This window comes from Carassius carassius, chromosome 6, assembly GCF_963082965.1.
Source record: "Carassius carassius chromosome 6, fCarCar2.1, whole genome shotgun sequence".
Taxonomy (NCBI): Eukaryota; Metazoa; Chordata; class Actinopteri; order Cypriniformes; family Cyprinidae; genus Carassius; species Carassius carassius.
Genome location: NC_081760.1, coordinates 16,848,213 through 16,867,724, shown reverse-complemented (window position 1 = coordinate 16,867,724; position 19,512 = coordinate 16,848,213). Strand labels below are relative to the sequence as shown.

At 42.3% G+C, this 19,512-nt stretch overlaps 1 protein-coding gene across 1 annotated transcript in view; it reads right to left on the bottom strand.

The window, feature by feature from the left end:
* LOC132142212 (sodium- and chloride-dependent GABA transporter 2-like) overlaps positions 1-19,512 on the bottom strand; it is a 51,536-nt gene that overhangs the window by 7,927 nt on the left and 24,097 nt on the right. Inside the window, 10 exon segments of the mRNA XM_059551896.1 lie at positions 5,026-5,163; positions 5,231-5,269; positions 5,742-5,930; positions 6,018-6,047; positions 6,196-6,358; positions 6,738-6,872; positions 7,296-7,445; positions 10,846-10,904; positions 10,907-11,000; positions 11,088-11,166. Coding sequence (XP_059407879.1) covers positions 5,026-5,163; positions 5,231-5,269; positions 5,742-5,930; positions 6,018-6,047; positions 6,196-6,358; positions 6,738-6,872; positions 7,296-7,445; positions 10,846-10,904; positions 10,907-11,000; positions 11,088-11,166 — 1,076 coding nt within the window.

Sequence of the window (19,512 nt, the reverse complement as noted above, 5' to 3'; positions counted from 1 at the left end):
ATGACATGAACAGCCATCAATCAACTTAATTAACCCTCGCATTGAGTTCCTCAATGAGGTTAAAATTATATTAGATACACCAGTACAAATGTCTGGAGAAGTTACTTGCCACTCCTGTGGAAAGGGGGCTCCCTTTGTTGTTGTTGAAAGGGGGTTTCCCAATGTCGCTGATTGGCTGGAAGTTCAGTAGTTGCTGAAGTGACGTCTTGGGAAGCCCGTGGTTGGGCGTTGACTGACGATGCAGAGCTGTGAGCTGGTTGAAGTTGAACGGGCACTCGAGGTCAGACTCGGAGACACGGTGTTACAAAACTTAACTCAGAACTCTCAAACTGAAAAGAAAAGAAGTAAAGATTGATGAGACTAGGTGGTGTTTCTTCTCATCGTGGCTAAGTAGCAGCAGGCGTGCAGGCCAAAGCACACTGGAACCGTGCTCAAAGAACAGTGATGACTAAAAGCATGGCTAGAAGCAAAATCTAGGAAGCAAAGCTACAAGCTAAAAGCTAAAAGCAAACTAAAAAGCAGGCATGACTAATAACAGAAGCAAAGCTAAAAGCTAAAAGCCAATTAAAAAGCAGGCATGACTAATAGCAGAACCAAAGCTAAGAGCTAAAAGCTAAAAGCCAACTAAAAAGCAGGCATGACTAATAGCAGAAGCAAAGCTAAAAGCTAGGAAGCAAAGCTACAAGCTAAAAGCAGACATGACTAATAGCAAAGCTTAACACAAGCTAAAAGCAAAATTTTATGGTGTCCTGACTATTTAAACTGGCCTGTTGGCCACACCTCAAATGTTGTCTTGACCAATCAGATACCATCTGCTCGGAGTATCATAAATCATATATTATCTTATCAAGTATGTGGTCCAAATTTTCCCACTCTTGCAGGGTCTAATTTTGGACATGATTCCTATAACAATATGATACATTTGACAAATAACTGATGGTCAGAACTGGTTCAAGCTAACAGATTCAAACACGTACATACGAAACATGAATATGTATACTTAAGCTATCCAATAGTTATTAAAAGACACACACAATAAGTGATTAAACATGATAGTCAAATGTGAAGGTTACATATAAATGGAAATGGAGTTAAGCGATGGACTGATATTCATTTAGAAGTCATTTTGAGTTCATTTTGGTCCATTTATATCTAGAAAAGACAGTTTCTGTGCCATTCTCTGACACAAAGATTTCTGTGGAAACCAGAGGTTAAAAGGCCCCCCTTAGGAATTTTAGTCTGGTTCTCCGAATTGAAATGGTCAATAATTGTTCTAATGGTGTTAATGTTCAAAGCTGTTCTGTGAAAGAATTGGTTGGTTGGTTAACTTGTTTCTGACTTGTGGCACTAGGACTGATTTATGACCTCCTGTTGCCTTCCTGAGGAATTTGGCTCATGTTTCAACCACAGTCCTGATCGACTCTTTAATTTGTCTGGTTCGAGTCAGATACGCTACAATTTAATTGAAATCAGTAACAAACTCCCATCTTTCCACTGCATAGGAATCACAGAAGTTGGGGGAAGTCGTGGCCTAGTGGTTAGAGCAGGGTTATTCAAATCTTGCCCTGGAGGGCCAATGCGGTGCAGAGTTTGGCTTCAACCCAAGTCAAACACACCTGAGCATGCTAATCTATGTTTTTGATCAGGGTTGGAGCCAAACTCTGCACCACATTGGCCCTCCAAGGCAAGATTTGAATAACCCTTGGTTAGAGAGTTTGTGGGTTCGAGTCTCGGGCTGGCAATACCACGGCTGAGGTGCCCTTGAGCAAGGCCCTAAACCCCCAACTGCTCCCTGGGCACCACAGCATAAATGTTGCCCACTACTCTGGGTGTTTGTTCACTGCTGTGTGTGTGCACTTTGGATGGGTTAACTGGAGAGCACGCATTCTGAGTATGGGTCACCATACTTGGCTGTATGTCACTTCACTGTCACAGAAGCAGCATCAAAAGTGCCATTTATATTTACTTAAACTGTTTAATGAAGATAAGAAGCTCCATGAATTAATTTACTCAAAATTGCAAATGCATAAATAATGTTATTAGATTAATGTTTTACTTTTTTTACATGCAAATATGAAATGTTGGAAAAATGCAATGATACTTTTAAATATGAAATTGAACCAGCAGTACGTGGTGGTAAGTCACTGTTTTTATGAGTGAACCACTGATTCAACCAATTAATTCAAATCAAATGGCTGATTCATTCAATAAATGAAGCAAGTGACTGTCTTTATGAATGGCTCACTGAATCATTGACTCGTTCAAAAATGCTGAATCATTCAGTAACAAAAGACTGTTGTGTGTTGCTCTGAGATGCGCAACTGTTCTGCCACGGCTGATCACTTCGGCTTTGCTTCGAATTATTTTTGTTAGCGAAAATGATCAATAATGTGTCTAAAATGTAAGTCAGTTAATATTACTTGTTTATTCAACTAAAGTTGTATAAAGTCAGTATCACATCTGCAATCGTGCTGAAAGTCACCATTTACACTGAAAGTAATAAAATCAGAATCATTCTCGCCAAAGTTTCGGTGCTGCCCAAGTTATTGTGTGTTATTAAAATTTTAATTAGTTTACTTGTCCAGTCAGGAAAGAACAATTCTTTTTCACTTGCCCCTTCACAAAATCCACTTGTCATTAATGTCGAGCCCTGAAATGTAAAACTATTTTTCATGTCAATATATTTTAAAATGGAATTTATTTCTGTGATCAAAGCTGAATTCCCAGCATCATTACTCCAGTTTTCACTGTTATATCATTTTAATGGTCATGGTCTAATGGGTGTGAAGTTGTGTCTTAGTGGTTAAAGAGTTTGACTCCTGACCCTAAGGTTGTGGGTTCGAGTCTTGGGTCGGCAATACCACGACTGAGGTGTCGTGGTAACTGCTCCCCGGGTGCTGCAGCATAAATTAACCGCCCACTGATGCCCGTAAAAAATGGTGACCCATACTCAGAATTTGGTGTGTGTGTGTGTGTGCACTTGGATGAGTTAAATGCAGAGCACTTTATTTTTTTTATAGGGGCAGCTGTGGCCTAATGGTTAGAGAGCTGGACTAGTTACCAGAAGGTTGCAGGTTCGAGGCTCGGTGCTGTCAGGAGTTGTAGGTGGGAGGGAGTGAATGAACAGCGCTCTCTTCCACCCTCAATACCCATGGCTGAAGTGCCCTTGAGCAAGGCACTGAACCCCCAGTTGCTCCCTGGGCACTGGATCTCTAGCTGCCCACTGCTACGGGTGTGTGTTCACAGTGTGTTCACTTCTCACTGCTGTGTGTGTGCACTTGGATGTGTTAAATGCAGAGCACCAATTCCGAGTATGGGTTACCATACTTGGCAAATGTCACGACTTTCACTTTCACTAATATGCTGATTTGCTGCACAGAGACATTTCTAAATATTGTTAATGTTAAAAAACACTTGTGCTGCTTCATATTTTTGTTGAAACTTTGATACATTTTTTTAGGTTTCTTTGATAAATAGAAGAACAGCATATATTTGAAACACTACACAGTGCACCCTGGACTACATTTCCCATGCTCCATTGCACCAATCACATTCACCTGAAAACAATCACATGCAGCTGCCACCAATTACACACACACAGCACAATCATCAGACATGCTTTATAAGCATTGGACATTCTTTTACACACTGCAGAGTATTGTTCTGCACATATCCCTCCCCTAGCGATAGCTGCGATACCAAGCCATTCTGTGTTTGTTTTCTTATTTTAAGTTTATAGTTTTCATAGTCTTGTTTCAGTTTATAATTTTCATAGTTTAGTCTTTTTCTTGCCCTTTGCCCTTTTACTCGTGTTTTGACCCTTTGCTCTGGATTCTAGATTACCCCTCTTGCTTAGCCATCTGGATATTGTTCACTGTTCGGAGACCCTTGCTTGCCTTTGGATTATTCTTGTGTCTTGCCCATACCATACCTGTTTGCTCCTGTTTCGACCCTGTCTGTGTTTAGACCATGTCAAGGAATAAAAGCTTGCATATGGATCTGCATGTCTCACGTCTCTGTCACTGCGTTACAATAAATGTCTTTACTGTCACTTTTGATCAATTTCATGCATCCTTGATGAATAAAAGTATTAATTTCTTTAACAAAAGTCATAATAACATCAGAATTTTGAATGATAATGTATATATACAGTGCCCTCCATAAGTATTGGAACAGTAAAAACAAAAAAACTTTATCTGCTGTGGAGTCAAGACATTTGCAAATATGATTAAAAGATGAATATGCGACAAAACTACAGAATTTCACATTTTATTATTATGTCTTTCGACACATACAGGTGCATCTAAGTAAATTAGAATGTCATGGAAAAGTTCATTTCAGTAATTCAACTCAAATTGTGAAACTCGTGTATTAAATAAATTCAATACTCACAGACTGAAGTAGTTTAAGTGTTTGGTTGTTTTAACTGTGATGATTTTGGCTCACATTGAACAAAAACTCCTTTCTGATATTTCTCCATTATTTTTCGCCGCAGCATTGGGGGAATTGGTGATCCTTTGCCAATCTTGACCCCTGAGAGACGCTGCCACTCTGAGAGGCTCTTTTTACCCAATCATTTTGCCAATTGACCTAATAAGATGCAAATTTGTCCTCCAGTTGTTCCCTACATGTATATTTAACATTTCCTGCCTCTTATTGCTACCTGTCCCAACTTGGAATGTGTAACTCTCATGAAATCCAAAATGAGCCAATATTTGGCATGACATTTCAAAATGTCTCAATTTCAGCATTTGATATCTATATTTTATTGTGAATAAAATATAAGTTTATGAGATTTGTAAATTATTCTGTTCCTTTTTTACTCACAATTTGTACAGTGTCCCAACTTTTTTGGAATTGGGTTTGAATATATATATATTTGATTTGACTTTTTTACTGCATTTGAATTGTCCAGTAAAATTTTTATTTAACAAACCAACCATTCACTTGCATTTGGCACTTGGTGAATGTTTATTTTCAACTCTGACTTTGAATGAAGAAGGGGATTTGAATGAAATGTCTCACCGGTGTCACCATCAGAAGTCCGATCAGGAAACAGACCGAACATATAAGCAGGAGAAGAATCTCACGCCGGTGACGTCTGCGGATGAGCGAGGGATACAGATCTGACACAGACATTATCAATGCCTCCAGACAGACAAACTAAACACAAAAACAGCAATCAGCACTGTTAAACCTACAGCGCACACACCTGAGAAACACAGCACACCTGAGTGTCCAAACCCAACATGAGTATCATGAGGAATATATAAAGATATATTCACAAGATGACTGTTATATAGAAGTGTGGAATTACAGCTAACAGGTCCCATTCTCAGAAGGTTCTGTCAAGGTTCTCTCAAAGTAATGAACAAACATTCTTCCAATAACATTAATTCAAGTGCGTTCATTCAAGTTTATCTGGTCTTAAATAATATCCTTAAACCATTAATTATACATTGTTCATGGAACATTTTATGTCTTACTATTTGTTCCTGAATGTTCAGGGCACATTCAAAAGTAATTTTCCCATAACGATTGCAAAATGATCAAATGGAATGTACATATAATCTGATTATTACTAGTATTGCGTGGTTGCTCCAAAACTGCCCAAATTTATGACTCGTATATATTAATTACAAACAATGTCAAAACAGGATACATACTACTTGACACTAATATAACTCCATAAATAATTTAACAGAAAGTTTTTTTGACACTTAATGGTACTCCACACATACTCGGGTCAAAGTGACACGAACACAAAACTGCACTGGCAGTAACGGACCCTCCGGTTTGGCCTGCACGGGCCTCCTGCCACGTTCCAGCGCATGATGGACATCTTGCTGCGGCCTCACCAGGCCTATGGCGTGGCATACCTGGACGACATGGTCATCCACTCCGAGAGCTGGGAAGACCACCTGGGCCATCTGCGGAGGGTGCTAATGGAGCTACATAGGGCTGGGCTCACTGCCAACCCCTGTAAGTGTCACTTGGGCCTGACCAAGGCAAAGTACCTGGGCTTCAAAGTCGGAAGGGGCCTCATCCTACCACAAGAGAAGAAGGTCGAGGCGATACAGTCTGCACTGAAGCCCAGCTCAAAGACCCAGGTACGAGCATTTTTGGGGTTGGCAGGGTACTACCGCTGTTTCATCCCTAACTTCTCCTCCTTATCCGCCCCCTGACAGACCTGACCAGGAAGGGGCAGCCGGAAAATGTGTGCTGGACGCCGGAAGCGGAGGAGGCATTCAAAAAGGTGAAGATGGCCCTCACCTCGGAGCCGGTCCTGCGTGCCCCGGACTTCAGCTGCCCCTTCCTGCTGCAGATGGATGCCTCCGACATGGGACTGGGGGCCGTCCTGTCTCAAGTTCAAGAAAGTGAGGAGCATCCCATCCTATACATCAGCAGAAATTGACCCTGGCCGAAAGGAGCTACGCTGCCGTCGAGAAGGAAGCTCTGGCCATCAAGTGGGCAGTCCTGGAGCTACGCTATTACCTCCTAGGGCAGAAGTTTACTCTCCTCACGGACCACGCGCCCCTCCAGTGGATGGCCCACGCTAAAGACACCAACGCCAGAGTGACATGCTGGTTCCTCGCACTCCAGGACTTCCACTTTGAAGTGCTCCATTGGGCCGGAGCGGCCAACTCCAACTCAGACGGCCTTTCCCGGATCTGGTCAGCTTTTGCAGGTCTGTCAGGGGTCACTCCCCACCCACCCCTTTATTCACCACTACTAACATCATATTTCTCCGCCAGACCAGGACAACGCTTTTGGGGGGAATATCCAGAGCCTGCTCCTGTGCCATGAAGCCAAGCACAAAGAAAATGGCAAATCCTGCAGTGAAACTGGTGCTGCTGTTGAGGTGAAACAGTCTGAATCAGTTCCTGAAAGACAAATGTCTCGAGGTTACATTTGCAACCATGGTTCCCTGAAGGGAACAAGACACTGCTTTCAAAACTTTGGCAATGCCCCCGGTGAGACACCATACTGAAGCATGTGTTCCTCTCGCTGAGAGCAGTTTACATCCCGGGCATCTCAATCAGGGAGCAGACATCCTACTGAGGGAGGGGCTGAGGCCCGGGGAATGGAGGTTCCACCCAGAAGTGTTGGAGGTCCTTTGGGGGGTGTTCGTCCAGGCGGGAGTGGATCTATTCGCATCCCAGGAAATGGCACACTATCCGCTCTGGTTCTCCCTTATGCATCCAGCTCCACTACACATGGTGCAGACGTGGCCGAGGCTTCATCTATATGCATTTCCCCTGATAGCTATGCTCCCGGGGACCTGGAGAGAGTACGCTGGGGTGGGTCCATTTTTTGCTAGTATCCCTGTTCTGGCAGGGCCCAAGTATGGTTCTCGGACCTGGTGTCCCTGCTCGACAGCTCTCCACAGGAGATTCAAATCAGGAGGGACTTCCTCTCTCAGGCAGGGGGCACCATCCTTCACCCTGACCAGAGAAATGGAAATTGTGGGCATGACCCCTGAGGGGGCACAGCTCATAGCATCTGGTCTCTCAACTGAGGTTGTTGAGATCATACTCCAGTCCAGAGCTACCGCCACAAGGAAACTGTACACTTTGAAGTGAAAACTTGTGGAGATTCTGCAGGGGCAATTCAGGGAAGCTTGTGACTGTCCCATAGACTGACAAGTAAAATACACTGTCAACGTCCAGAAAATTATAAAAAGCATCGTCAGAATAGTGCATCTGCCATCAGTGGTTTAAATGTAATGTTTTGAAGCGACAAGAATACTTTTTGTACATGAAAAAACACTATAACGACTATATTCAACAATTCCTTTCGTCTGTCTCTCCCCACATCACCGTGGTGCCATTTTGGAGAATATGAGCTGGACACAGGTGGCGTATGCTCTTCTGTGTCAACAAAGCTTTTACGGGTTTGGAACGACATGAGTGTAAGAGATTAATGACAAAATTTTCATTTCGGGGTGGAGTATCATTTTAAGGTCTTCTTGCTCACTATATCCTTGCTGAAGAGGATAGGGGACCTCCAGGCTCTTGCTGTGTTAGGCCTGGAGTTTGCCCTGGGCATAGTTAGGGCATTTAAAATCTAGATTTTAAAACCTAGATTAAAAACGCATCTCTTTCACCAAGCATTCGAATAATGTATCTCTTAAATTGTGAGTGTAGTTGCATCTGATCAAATGTGCATTTTTATTCATTAGCTTGGGTTAAACTAATTTTACTTTGTTGGATCAGCAACTATGCTCATGATGTCTCTTTTTTGTTTCTATGTTTTGCCACGGGATTTACATCCCGTGGTAACTAGGATTTACACAAGCTCCAGTCTGGATCCAGAACACCTGAGAAGAGATGATGCTGACCCTCAGAGGACCTCAGATGATGCTAACCCTGAATCAACAAACAGAACTAACAAATATTGCTACATGTGTGACTGCATCTTATAACAATTATTAATTAACAATATTAATAATGTTCATCGTCTAGCTGACTACGCCTTGTATTAATTTTTTCTAAAAATCCTGTCAAACGTGCACAAACTGACAGTCACCACCATAAGTTACTACTAAATATTGAAGAAACATAATTTTCTGTAAAGTTGCTTTGTAACGATTTGTATTGTAAAAAGCGCTATAAAAATAAACTTGAATTGAATTGAATTGAATTTATTTACCCGGTATGTCCCTAAAGTGCCCACCTCATCGACAGGTCCAATTGTACTATGGGCCTTTTATCCCCCTTCCTTCCAGGAAGCAGGCCAGGAGAGACTCAATTACATTCACAAAGCTGCCCAGTGGCGTAAAGCAGATCAATTATTTGTTTGCTTTGGTCCACCTAAGAAATTGGTTCCAGCAACCATGTAAGCTATGAGTCAGTGGGTGTTCTAGACCAACACACTGGTCGAGTGCACTTAACTAGGATTATGGCTCCTAGGCTTTATCAGTGGGTGTGGTCCTTCAGGATGTTTGTGCTGTGGCAGACTGTTCCTCTTCACACACATTCATCTGTTCCTACAGTCTGGACCTGACATCTACTCCAGGGACCCAAATCCTCTAATCTTGATGTGCCCGCAAGATACACACCAGGGGCTTGTATTGCGCAGTGGGTATTCTCATTCCCAAAGCGTTCGATGCAGGACAAGTTCCTGAAGAGGAATGTCTCGAGGTTACATATGTAACCATATTTCCACGAAAGGAATGTGATGCTGCATCACCCTGCCATAATCAATGCATCCCTGCAGGCACTCGCTTCCGCAGAAACTAACATATGTGCTTCCCGGATGCGCTTTATGCTTTCTGGTTGCTCACGTCACCTTGTTCATGACATTTTGCTTCTCCAAAAAAAACATCAGGGACAGATTGATCTTCTGCAGAAAGTTTAGTGAATGGACTGCTGAGGACTGGGGCAAAGTCATATTCTCAGATGAAGCCCCTTTCCGATTGTTTGGGGCATCTGGAAAAAGGCTTGTCCGGAGAAGAAAAGGTGAGCGCTACCATCAGTCCTGTGTCATGCCAACAGTAAAGCATCCTGACACCATTCATGTGTGGGGTTGCTTCTCATCCAAGGGAGTGGGCTCACTCACAATTCTGCCCAAAAACACAGCCATGAATAAAGAATGGTACCAAAACACCCTCCAACAGCAACTTCTTCCAACAATCCAACAACAGTTTGGTGAAGAACAATGCATTTTCCAGCACGATGGAGCACCATACCATAAGGCAAAAGTGATAACTAAGTGGCTCGGGGGCCAGAATGTTGAAATTTTGGGTCCATGGCCTGGAAACTCCCCAGATCTTAATCCCATTGAGAACTTGTGGTCAATCCTCAAGAGGCGGGTGGCAAACAAAAACCCACTAATTCTGACAAACTCCAAGAAGTGATTATGAAAGAATGGGTTGCTATCAGTCAGGATTTGGCCCAGAAGTTGATTGAGAGCATGCCCAGTCGAATTGCAGAGGTCCTGAAAAAGAAGGGTCAACACCGCAAATACTGACTCTTTGCATAAATGTCATGTAATTGTTGATAAAAGCCTTTGAAACGTATGAAGTGCTTGTAATTATATTTCAGTACATCACAGAAACAACTGAAACAAAGATCTAAAAGCAGTTTAGCAGCAAACTTTTTGAAAACTAATATTTATGTAATTCTTAAAACTTTTGGCCACGACTTTTACATAACACAACACAAATGAACAATGAAATGTGATAAAATGTGCATAAGAAAAAAACAACAACAACAACAATAAATGCATTTTTTAAAATTAAAATAATAAGAAATATGCCAGAAAATGCTAAACCTCATGAAATACGTAGCAAAATACACTTTGAAATAAAAGTTAAAGAACAAAAATAGAATATACATATAGCATAAAATTGTTAAAATTATAAAGACAACCAATTAATATAATCAATACAAGCATATTGAAAATCAAATAAAAATTTTAATGAAACTTGACCTGAAATATGACATAACATATGCCTTTGAAATTAATATTGTTACTTTTTTTGTTGATTTTTATTGCAACATATCATGATGCTTTTAATAATTTATTAATATATTTATTTATTTATGTATTCCAGCTTACATTTCAATATACTTACAGTACATGCCTTTTATTTCAGCATTCCATGATGCATTTAATGATTTAATTACATATGATTTTTTTTTATGGATGCTTGCTTACATTGCAATGCACTTTTATTTATATATTAAAATCATCCTAATTTATATATAAATCCTTATATACCTTAAATCCTAAAAGAGCTGAAACATCACAATACAATAGAATATGCCTCAGAGTTACTGGACTGGGCATAAAGAAGGATCTTCTCTTATGTTATGGTATAAAAACATGGGCAGCACTCACTCATGAGCAGTGTTTACCTTGCCGGTGGATTTTACTCCTTTCTAGACACAGAAATACTGTAGCAGACTGACCACACCAGCAGCAGACACAGGGCCAGACGCCAGTGTACTGAGCCCAGACAATCCACATTAGCAGACAGGTCCAACACCTCACGCCTGGAGAGAGACACATGCTCACAAATACCCCAAAACAAACCATCAGATCCTCCAAATCATTGCTGCATGTTCATACCAAACACTTACTCCCAAAACTCAATGACTGGAGACGTGGCGTTTTCAGAGTGATCACTAATGTTGTTTAGATCAAAGCCCCTGCAGGAGTCTAGAGGAGATACAAGACAATGCATTTAAACTATATTACCCATGGTTACACGTATGTACTTGTCTTTCAAAGTTTTTAAACTTTGGATGCTCTGGAATTCACTTTAGATACAAAATCATCTGCTGAATGTAAACAAGTACATATAGATGCATTTGCTGTCAATGTTAAACAAAGTTTAAGCTAAAGTTTAAAATTTTACTCAAAATTACATCGTAATGTGGAAAACCCTGCCCTTAAAAATACATCTGCCAATCTGATGCCAACAAACACAATGACCGAAAAGTAGAGAGCATTTCTGATTGGCTAAAAAAAAAGAACAACAACCCACCAACACTGTGGGATTTGACATTTTAGTAAAGTAGATAATTTATATACTGTATGTAACAGTGTCTGTGTATAAAAGCATTCTGTAAGTTTCAAATCTCAAAACTGTCACAGTTCATGAATTCACTGTCTCTCTCTCGGCTTGTTTAGTGTGCAGGTGTGTGTCTGTGGGCGTGGTCCCTGGTCACTACTGATTAACAGCACCACCTGCGTCCCATTGTGTGTGTCTATCTAAGTGCAGGAACTGGTGTCTCATGTTGTCAGATCATTGTGGTTCTTTTGCGAGGTAAACAAGCGGTCATGTGTTTCGATTAGCGCGAGAAAGATGCGAAAATGTATGCTGAGTAGGTATAACGGAGGCTTACCTCTGGCGGTTACGTTTTGGTTGCACCAGCAACTAAAGCAAAGTCTGAGGTGTGGAAAAGTTTTGACCATGTTTAAAATGAGAATAATGAGTGAATAATGACACACCATCAGTGAGTGCAGGAACGCGCTGAAGACATCTACAGTGGATTCAATAATTTTCCTCCACAAAAACATGTAGGCTTAGCCTAATCTCTGTGAGTAAAGGTTTTTCAAATGATAACTAAATATTCATTGAGCCTTAAATGCATAATGTGGACAGATTTTTTACGGTAATGTTGGCATTATTATTTTATTAAATGTCAGCTGCTAGTGGCGAAGCCACTAAATTTTTTTTATCTTAATTTAATTAGTTAAAAAAGACTCCTTTTTATTGGTGCGTTGGTCTATTTATAGGCTAAATGAGCCTATGTCTATATTTAGAGTGCTGAGATGTTAAAATGTCATAGAGGACTTATTTTATTTCTTTATTCCAACTTCCAAGTGGTCTAGTCTACGTTAGTTATGAATAAATTATGTTAAAACATGTATAAATGACTCCTTCTTGACAAAAGGCAAAAGAGCTGTGTGTCTGGGCATATTTGAATAATGTCGGTGTAAACGGGTTCGGGCTTTTAAAAAGCTGTCAATTAAAATTTACTTGTCGGGCTTGGGTCCTGTCAGGCCTAACTTTCATGGCCTGATTACATCTCTACTCCTGGCTGTCTTGGATCGTGGATTCCCGCATTGTTCTTCGTCGAGACTTGTTTCCTGAGAAACTACCAGTTTCTCCTGAGCCGCCTCATCAACACGAGCCCGTTTACCCACACCAGAGGGATACTCAGGTGAGCCAGAGTATTGCAGAGCATTTCCTTACCCGTTGCTCAATGTATTTCTCATTGCAGCCGCAGACGTTTCATCAGGAGAAAACCAAGGTGGCATTTGTCCTCACCCTCCTGTTGGGCAAAGTGGCTCTGTGGGGAACGGCAGTGGGGGAAAATCAGGATCCATGCTGCACCTCATTCCAGGCACTCTCAGAGGAGATGAGGAGGGTCTTCGATCATGCGGCGGCGGATAGGGAGGCGGCCAGACTACTCACCGATCTCTGCCAGGGGGAATGCTTTGTGTCGGAATACTCCATCTAGTTCCACACCATGGCCGCAGAGTGTCATTGGAACGAGGAGGCATAGTGGGACCGGTTCCTGCATGGGCTGGATGACCGTGTCCAGGGGTGAGAGAGACAAAGTGAGAGAGCCAACCAGGATTTGGAGAGAGTGTTGCGATTGTTTTGTTCCCAAGAATCCTTCCTCTTGGAGTCAACAACTCTCGATGGTGGAGTACGCCCACAATTCGTTGCCAGTGTCATCCACGGACCTTTCTCCATTTGAACGTAGCTTAGGTTACCAGCCACTAGTTTTTGCCAGTATGGAATCTGAAGTCGCGGTCCCCTCCACTCACGCCTTCATCCAGAGGTGCCGTCACACCTGGAGAAGAGCCCGTGAGACTCTGCTGCAGGTGGGGGCGCGCACCAATCAAAGCCTCCCGTATACGTCGTTGGTCAAAAAGTGTGGCTTTTGACTAAAAACATTCCGCTCCAATCCGTATCTAATAAATTGGCTCCTAAATTTATTGGCCCGTTCACTGTCACCAAAATCATTGAGGCAGTCCGCCTCAAACTTCCTCCTGTGTACATGAGAATTCATCCCGCCTTCCATGTTTCTAAAATAAATCCTGTGACTGTTCATGGATTCCCTGTCTCTCTCTCGGCTTGTTTAGTGTGCAGGTGTGTGTCTGTGGGCGTGGTCCCTGATCACTACTGATTAACAGCACGACCTGCGTCCCATTGTGTGTGTCTATTTAAGTGCAGTAACTGGTGTCTCATGTTGTCAGATCGTCAGTGTTGGTCATCTTACTTGAAAAACTAATTAGTTACAAATTACTCCTATAACCTCTTTAATATATAAGATGTTTATATTAACTGATTGAAGAATAAAAACACTAAGTATTTTAGAAAGTGTTGTATTTATTTGAACTCAATAGATTGCAGACTGCCATATGATATGCATAGAAATAAAAACATATAAAAAACAAATATTGAAAATAGAATTGAAGTACAAAATTAAGTCAAACAAATTTAAACTTGGGTAAAAAGAAACAAAGGGAAACCTGGCCATTAGTGCAAATCTCTGTAACTGTATATTAGGCCTAAAGTTACTGCACAATAAACAGAACTCTATCCAACTCTTATGGTGCGTTCACACCAGATACGAATAGAGCGTCTGGCGCGAGTGATTTAAATGTTAAGTCAATGCAAAGATGTGAATAGACAACCTCCAAAAATCGGCGAAACACATTTTTAAATAAACCGCATATGAGTTTAAAACAGCTACATTCTCGCATGAAATACTTTTAAAACTACATTTCATGACACGATAACAGTAATATTTAGAAAATTATCTGAATAAAAATGGTGGTTGAAAATGCTGCATGAACTCTTCTGGCAGAAGCCCCCCCGTGACGTGAATTCGCGTCTGTTGTGAAGTTAATTTCATGAGCGAATGAAGCGTATGAACTCAAAATGTTCAAGCGTCCAACTATGCACGAATAGCGCAATTTATTCACGCAAGTCGCGTCTGGTTTGAACACAGCATTAAATATTCAGTACAGTAACATGTTAGCATGTGTTGAAGTGAGGTGGTTCATAAGATTTGAGTTGCTTGATGCAGATGTGGATAAAGTCTTTTTTCTCCTGGGCAAACCGTGCATGTTACAGAAACATTCTCGCCTTTAATTTCCGGTACTTCCAGTTTGAGAACGCCATTATCGCTGACGCTGTCTTGTGTTTAGTGGTTGTCAGAGCGTGCAGTGAGACAGCGTGAGCAGGGCACCGCTCACCCAGCCAATCATCATTGGATTTGCAACGGTGTCAGGCAGCTGATGTATATCCACTAGCCAAAGTGGATACACCTCGTGCTTTATTCAACCAAATTGTAATAAGTGGATACACCTCGTGCTTTATTCAACCAAATTGTAGTAACGCGACACTTTACATTCTCAGTAAAGATAACGGCATTGCAACGATGGGAAAAGTAATGAATTAGATTACTCCGTTACTGAAAATTAAACTCCGTTAGTAACGCCGATATACTTAAACACCGTTACTCCCAACACTGCAGATCGTTGTGGTTCTTCCCTGTGTTCCGTTCTGTTCTCCTGGCTGTCTTGGATCGTGGATTCCCCGTTGTTCTTCGAGTCTTCTTGTTCCCTGCACCAGAATCACAAGCACCTTCTCCAGGAGATACAGCACTGGATCACCGAGGATCATCACTGTTGTCCACCAAGGTCCCTGCGTCACACACCATCTGAGCTTGTGATCGTCGCCACTCTCCCCCTGTGGTTTCAGCATCTTTGTCTGTTTGTATGACCATATTTTTATCTTGTCATTAAACCACCTTGCATTTGCATCCTGTCTCTGAGTCGTGATAAAAACTCTCTCGTTATTTTAAAAATAGCTTTTATTGAAACCAAAATAACTCTTTTTTTTTTCTTGGATGTGCCACTTCATGACGTAATAGTGTGGCTAAGCATCGCCTCCACAGGAGAAGATCAGTGCCTGCTTCTACATCACTGCCTCTTTAGCTCTGCCCACTGATATGCACTTATAGTAGGAGGAGAGGAAATACTAGAGAGATGCAAGGAGCAATCTTCCAGTCTCTCACTTGAAACTGTAATATTTGCAGAGGAACAATAACACACGCAGAGACAGAGCCAAGGTGAGTGCTGTTTACTTCGTAGTACTTCACTGATACAGATAAGTTCCGGGGAAAGTCACCATCCCCCTTACCGTATTTACTCTAGTACTGATACTATAATTACCGTACAGTATTAACTACTACACTCCTTCCCCCTAGATTTGAACCCATAACAAGAAATAACTGTACTTTTATCACTATTTTGTAACATAATATGCAGTGCTAAAATTATACCACATATACAAAACTCATTAACCTAACAGTAAGCACTCAGAACATGAATACCGTATTCATAACTCATCTCAAATGAACACTTAGAGATTTAATCTAGTTGGTGCTGTCCGCTGCCTTACTGGATAGCGCCGCTCTTGTTGCACTTCCGAAGATGGACCAGCAGCAAAATTTTCTGGCTCTGTGCTTTCTACTGGATCCCCACAGCCTGCTGCGTACTCCAAGAAATCATCGTCATCCCTTCTGCTTGGTGAATAAGCAGCTTTAGACGCACACAGGTGATCCACATGCACCTTGACTTGACGATGATCAACTTGTACCTCATAGGTCAGAGATCCTCTTCGTTGCAGAATCGTTCCTGAAACCCACAGCTTCTTTGGATGTCTGAAATCCCGAACTAACACCCTCTCTCCCCTTTTGAACATCTGGAATGGCTTTGCTCGCTTGTCATGAGCCTTTTTCTGCTGTAGCTGATGCTTGAGCACTACTTCCGATATGTCTGGCTTCAATAAGGACAGGCGAGTGCGAGGTAGTCTCTTTAGAAACATCTCAGCCGGGGTGCGCTCAGTGACTGTGTGAGGAGTGTTTCTGTATGTGAACAGGAACCGGGCAAGCCGTTGCTGGGGTGACACAGACTGAGCTTCCAGTCGAGTCCAGGCTTTCTTGAATGTCTGCACAGCTCGTTCCACTGCTCCATTGGATGCAGGATGGTAGGGTGGTGATAGAACATGTCGGACTCCATTATTCTTGAGGAACTGCTCAAACTCTACTGATGTAAATGGAGCGCCATTATCTGACACCAACACCTTTGGCAGGCCATAGGATGAAAATAGGTTTCTGAGAAGGTGTGCAGTCTTCTCAGCTGTTGTCTGCTGTGTAGGCAGAACTTCTAGCCACTTTGAATAGACATCCACTACCAGCAAGTAGTGCTGCTTATTGATCTCAGCGAAATCAACATGTATTCTTTCCCACGGTGATGCAGCCCATGACCACGGATGGAGGGGTGCTACTGCTGGCCTGTTCAGTGTCATCTCACATGCAGCACACTGGCCTACAAAGTTCTCTACTTCCTGATCCAGTCCTGGCCACCACAGGAAACTTCGGGCTAATGCCTTCATTCGTGTTATTCCAGGATGTCCATCATGTACATCAGACAATAGTCTCCGTCTGAACTTTGGTGGTATAACCACCCTCGACCCCCAGAGAATACATCCCTGGTCTGTAGACAACTGATCCTTTCTCAGATAGAATGGTTTAAGATCTGGATTTGGCACAAACTTCGGCCAACCTGACAATGTCAGATCGAGAACTTTGGAAAGGACCGGGTCATGTCTTGTCTCTTCTGCAATGTCTTTTGCTGACACAGGCAGCTCATCAATGTGTGAGACACAGAGTACTCCGCCTTCATCTGTAGTGTCATCCGTGTCATGATCACAAGGAAGACGTGACAATGCATCCGCATTGGCGTGGTCACTGGATCGTCTGTACTGAATGTCATAATCGTACGCCAACAGGATTAAAGACCAGCGTTGCATGCGAAGTGCAGCGAGAGTTGGAACTGCACATTTGGGGCCTAGAATTGTCAGAAGTGGTTTGTGGTCCGTCAACAACTCAAACTTTCTACCGTATAAGTACTTATGGAACTTCTTGACACCGAAAATTATGCTCAATGCTTCTTTCTCAATTTGAGCATAATTCTTCTCACTAGATGAGAGAGTTCTTGATGCAAAAGCAATTGGTTGCTCTTCACCGGATGGAAACACATGAGAAATTACAGCTCCGACACCATATGGACTGGCGTCACAAGCAAGCCTGAGAGGCTTCTCTGGATCATAGTGTGCAAGGCATTTGCTATTCAAAAGACGTTGTTTACAGCCCTGAAATGCATATTCACATTGTGGAGACCACTTCCATGGTGCTTCAGCTTGTAGCAGCTGGTGAAGTGGGTGCAGCAATGTGGACAGATTTGGCAAAAATTTTCCATAGTAATTAAGCAACCCCAAAAATGATCTTAACTCTGTAACATTTTGCGGAGCTGGTGCGTTTACTATGGCCTCGACCTTGCTTGTGGTTGGGTGCAGTCCCTGTGCATCTATTCTGTACCCTAGGTACTCCACTGAGTCTTGCAGGAATGCACATTTGGAAAGCTTGATTCTCACACCATACTTTTCCAGTCTTGCCATCACTTGATTCAAAATTTCCAGGTGTTCATCCTTTGTAGGTGCTGATACAAGAATGTCATCCATAAAGCACACAACCTTCTCCATCCCATTCAGTATTTGATCCATTGTGTGTTGAAACACTGCTGGAGCTGTGGAAACTCCATAGGCAAGGAGATGGAATCTGAAGAGGCCTTTGTGTGTGTTCACTGTAAGATATTGCTCTGACTCTGGATCTAATTGCAGTTGTTGATAAGCGAAAGACAGGTCTAGCTTACTGAAAACTCTCCCACCTGCCAAAGTAGCAAACAAATCCTCCGCATTTGGAAGTGGATATTCTTCCGGGAGTATGCATCGATTCACGGTCACTTTGTAATCACCGCACAGTCGCACTGCCTTGTCTTTCTTGGGTACCACGACAACAGGTGCCGCCCATTCACTCCTTTCCACTTGTGTTATGATGCCATTCTTCTGTAAGCGTTCCAGCTCTTTTTCCACTGATTCCCTCAACACATAAGGTACTGGTCGTGGTTTGTGGAAGATGGGCTTGGCATCACTTTGCACTCTAATCTTCGCTCTGAAGTCTTTAATCTTCCCATATCCGTCTTTGAAGAGATCTTTGTGCTTTTCAAGCATTGCTTGCAGGGTGAGCTGTTCATTTTTCTCACCGCCTTGAAGACTGAAGATCTTACCCCAGTTCAGCTTTATCTTCTGCATCCAATTTCTTCCCAGTAGTGGTGGTTTACTGCCTTTCACCACCACAAGTGGCAGCTTCCACTCGTATCCCTCATACTTCACTGGCACTAAAATTCTCCCAAGTACAGGAATGGTTTCTCCTGTGTATGAAGACAGATGAATGGCTACTGGCTGCAGAGAACAGTCCTTCAGTTGGTCATGATAGAGAGACTCTGGAATCAAGGACACAGATGCGCCTGTATCAACTTGCATTTTCACTGGGTTCCCAGCTACTTCAACTTTGACAAAAATTCCATCTTTTGTTCCTTGAGCGGTGTACACCGTAAACAAGTCCAGCACATCATCTTTACAATCATCAGAATCATCAGTTACTCCAGTTGCGTTCACCATTTTAGCTTTGTCCCTATGCTTTATTTTCTTGCAGACTCTTTTTAGATGTCCGACTTTTCCACAACCATGGCAGGTTTCGGTGCGATAGTAGCATTCAGTTGATTGATGATTGTCCTTGCCACATCGATAGCACTTCTGTTTTTTCTCTGTAGAGATGCGCTGTTTAGCTCCTCCATCATCCTGCCGGTTGTAAAATGAACTGTTACTCTTCTTGTGATGCCGCCGGTCACCAGAAGTGTTAAAGACTCTGTGAACTGCCCCTTTTGGTTTTTCAGCATGTTCTCTCAATTCCATAGTGTCTTTGTAAGCCAACTCAAGAGCAAGTGCAATATCGCAGGCCTTCTTGAATGTAAGATCTTTTTCAGATAATAGCCGCTTGTGATATCCCTCCCCTGAGAGGCCGCAAACAAACTGATCTCTGAGGGCATCATTGAGAAATTGTCCAAACTCAC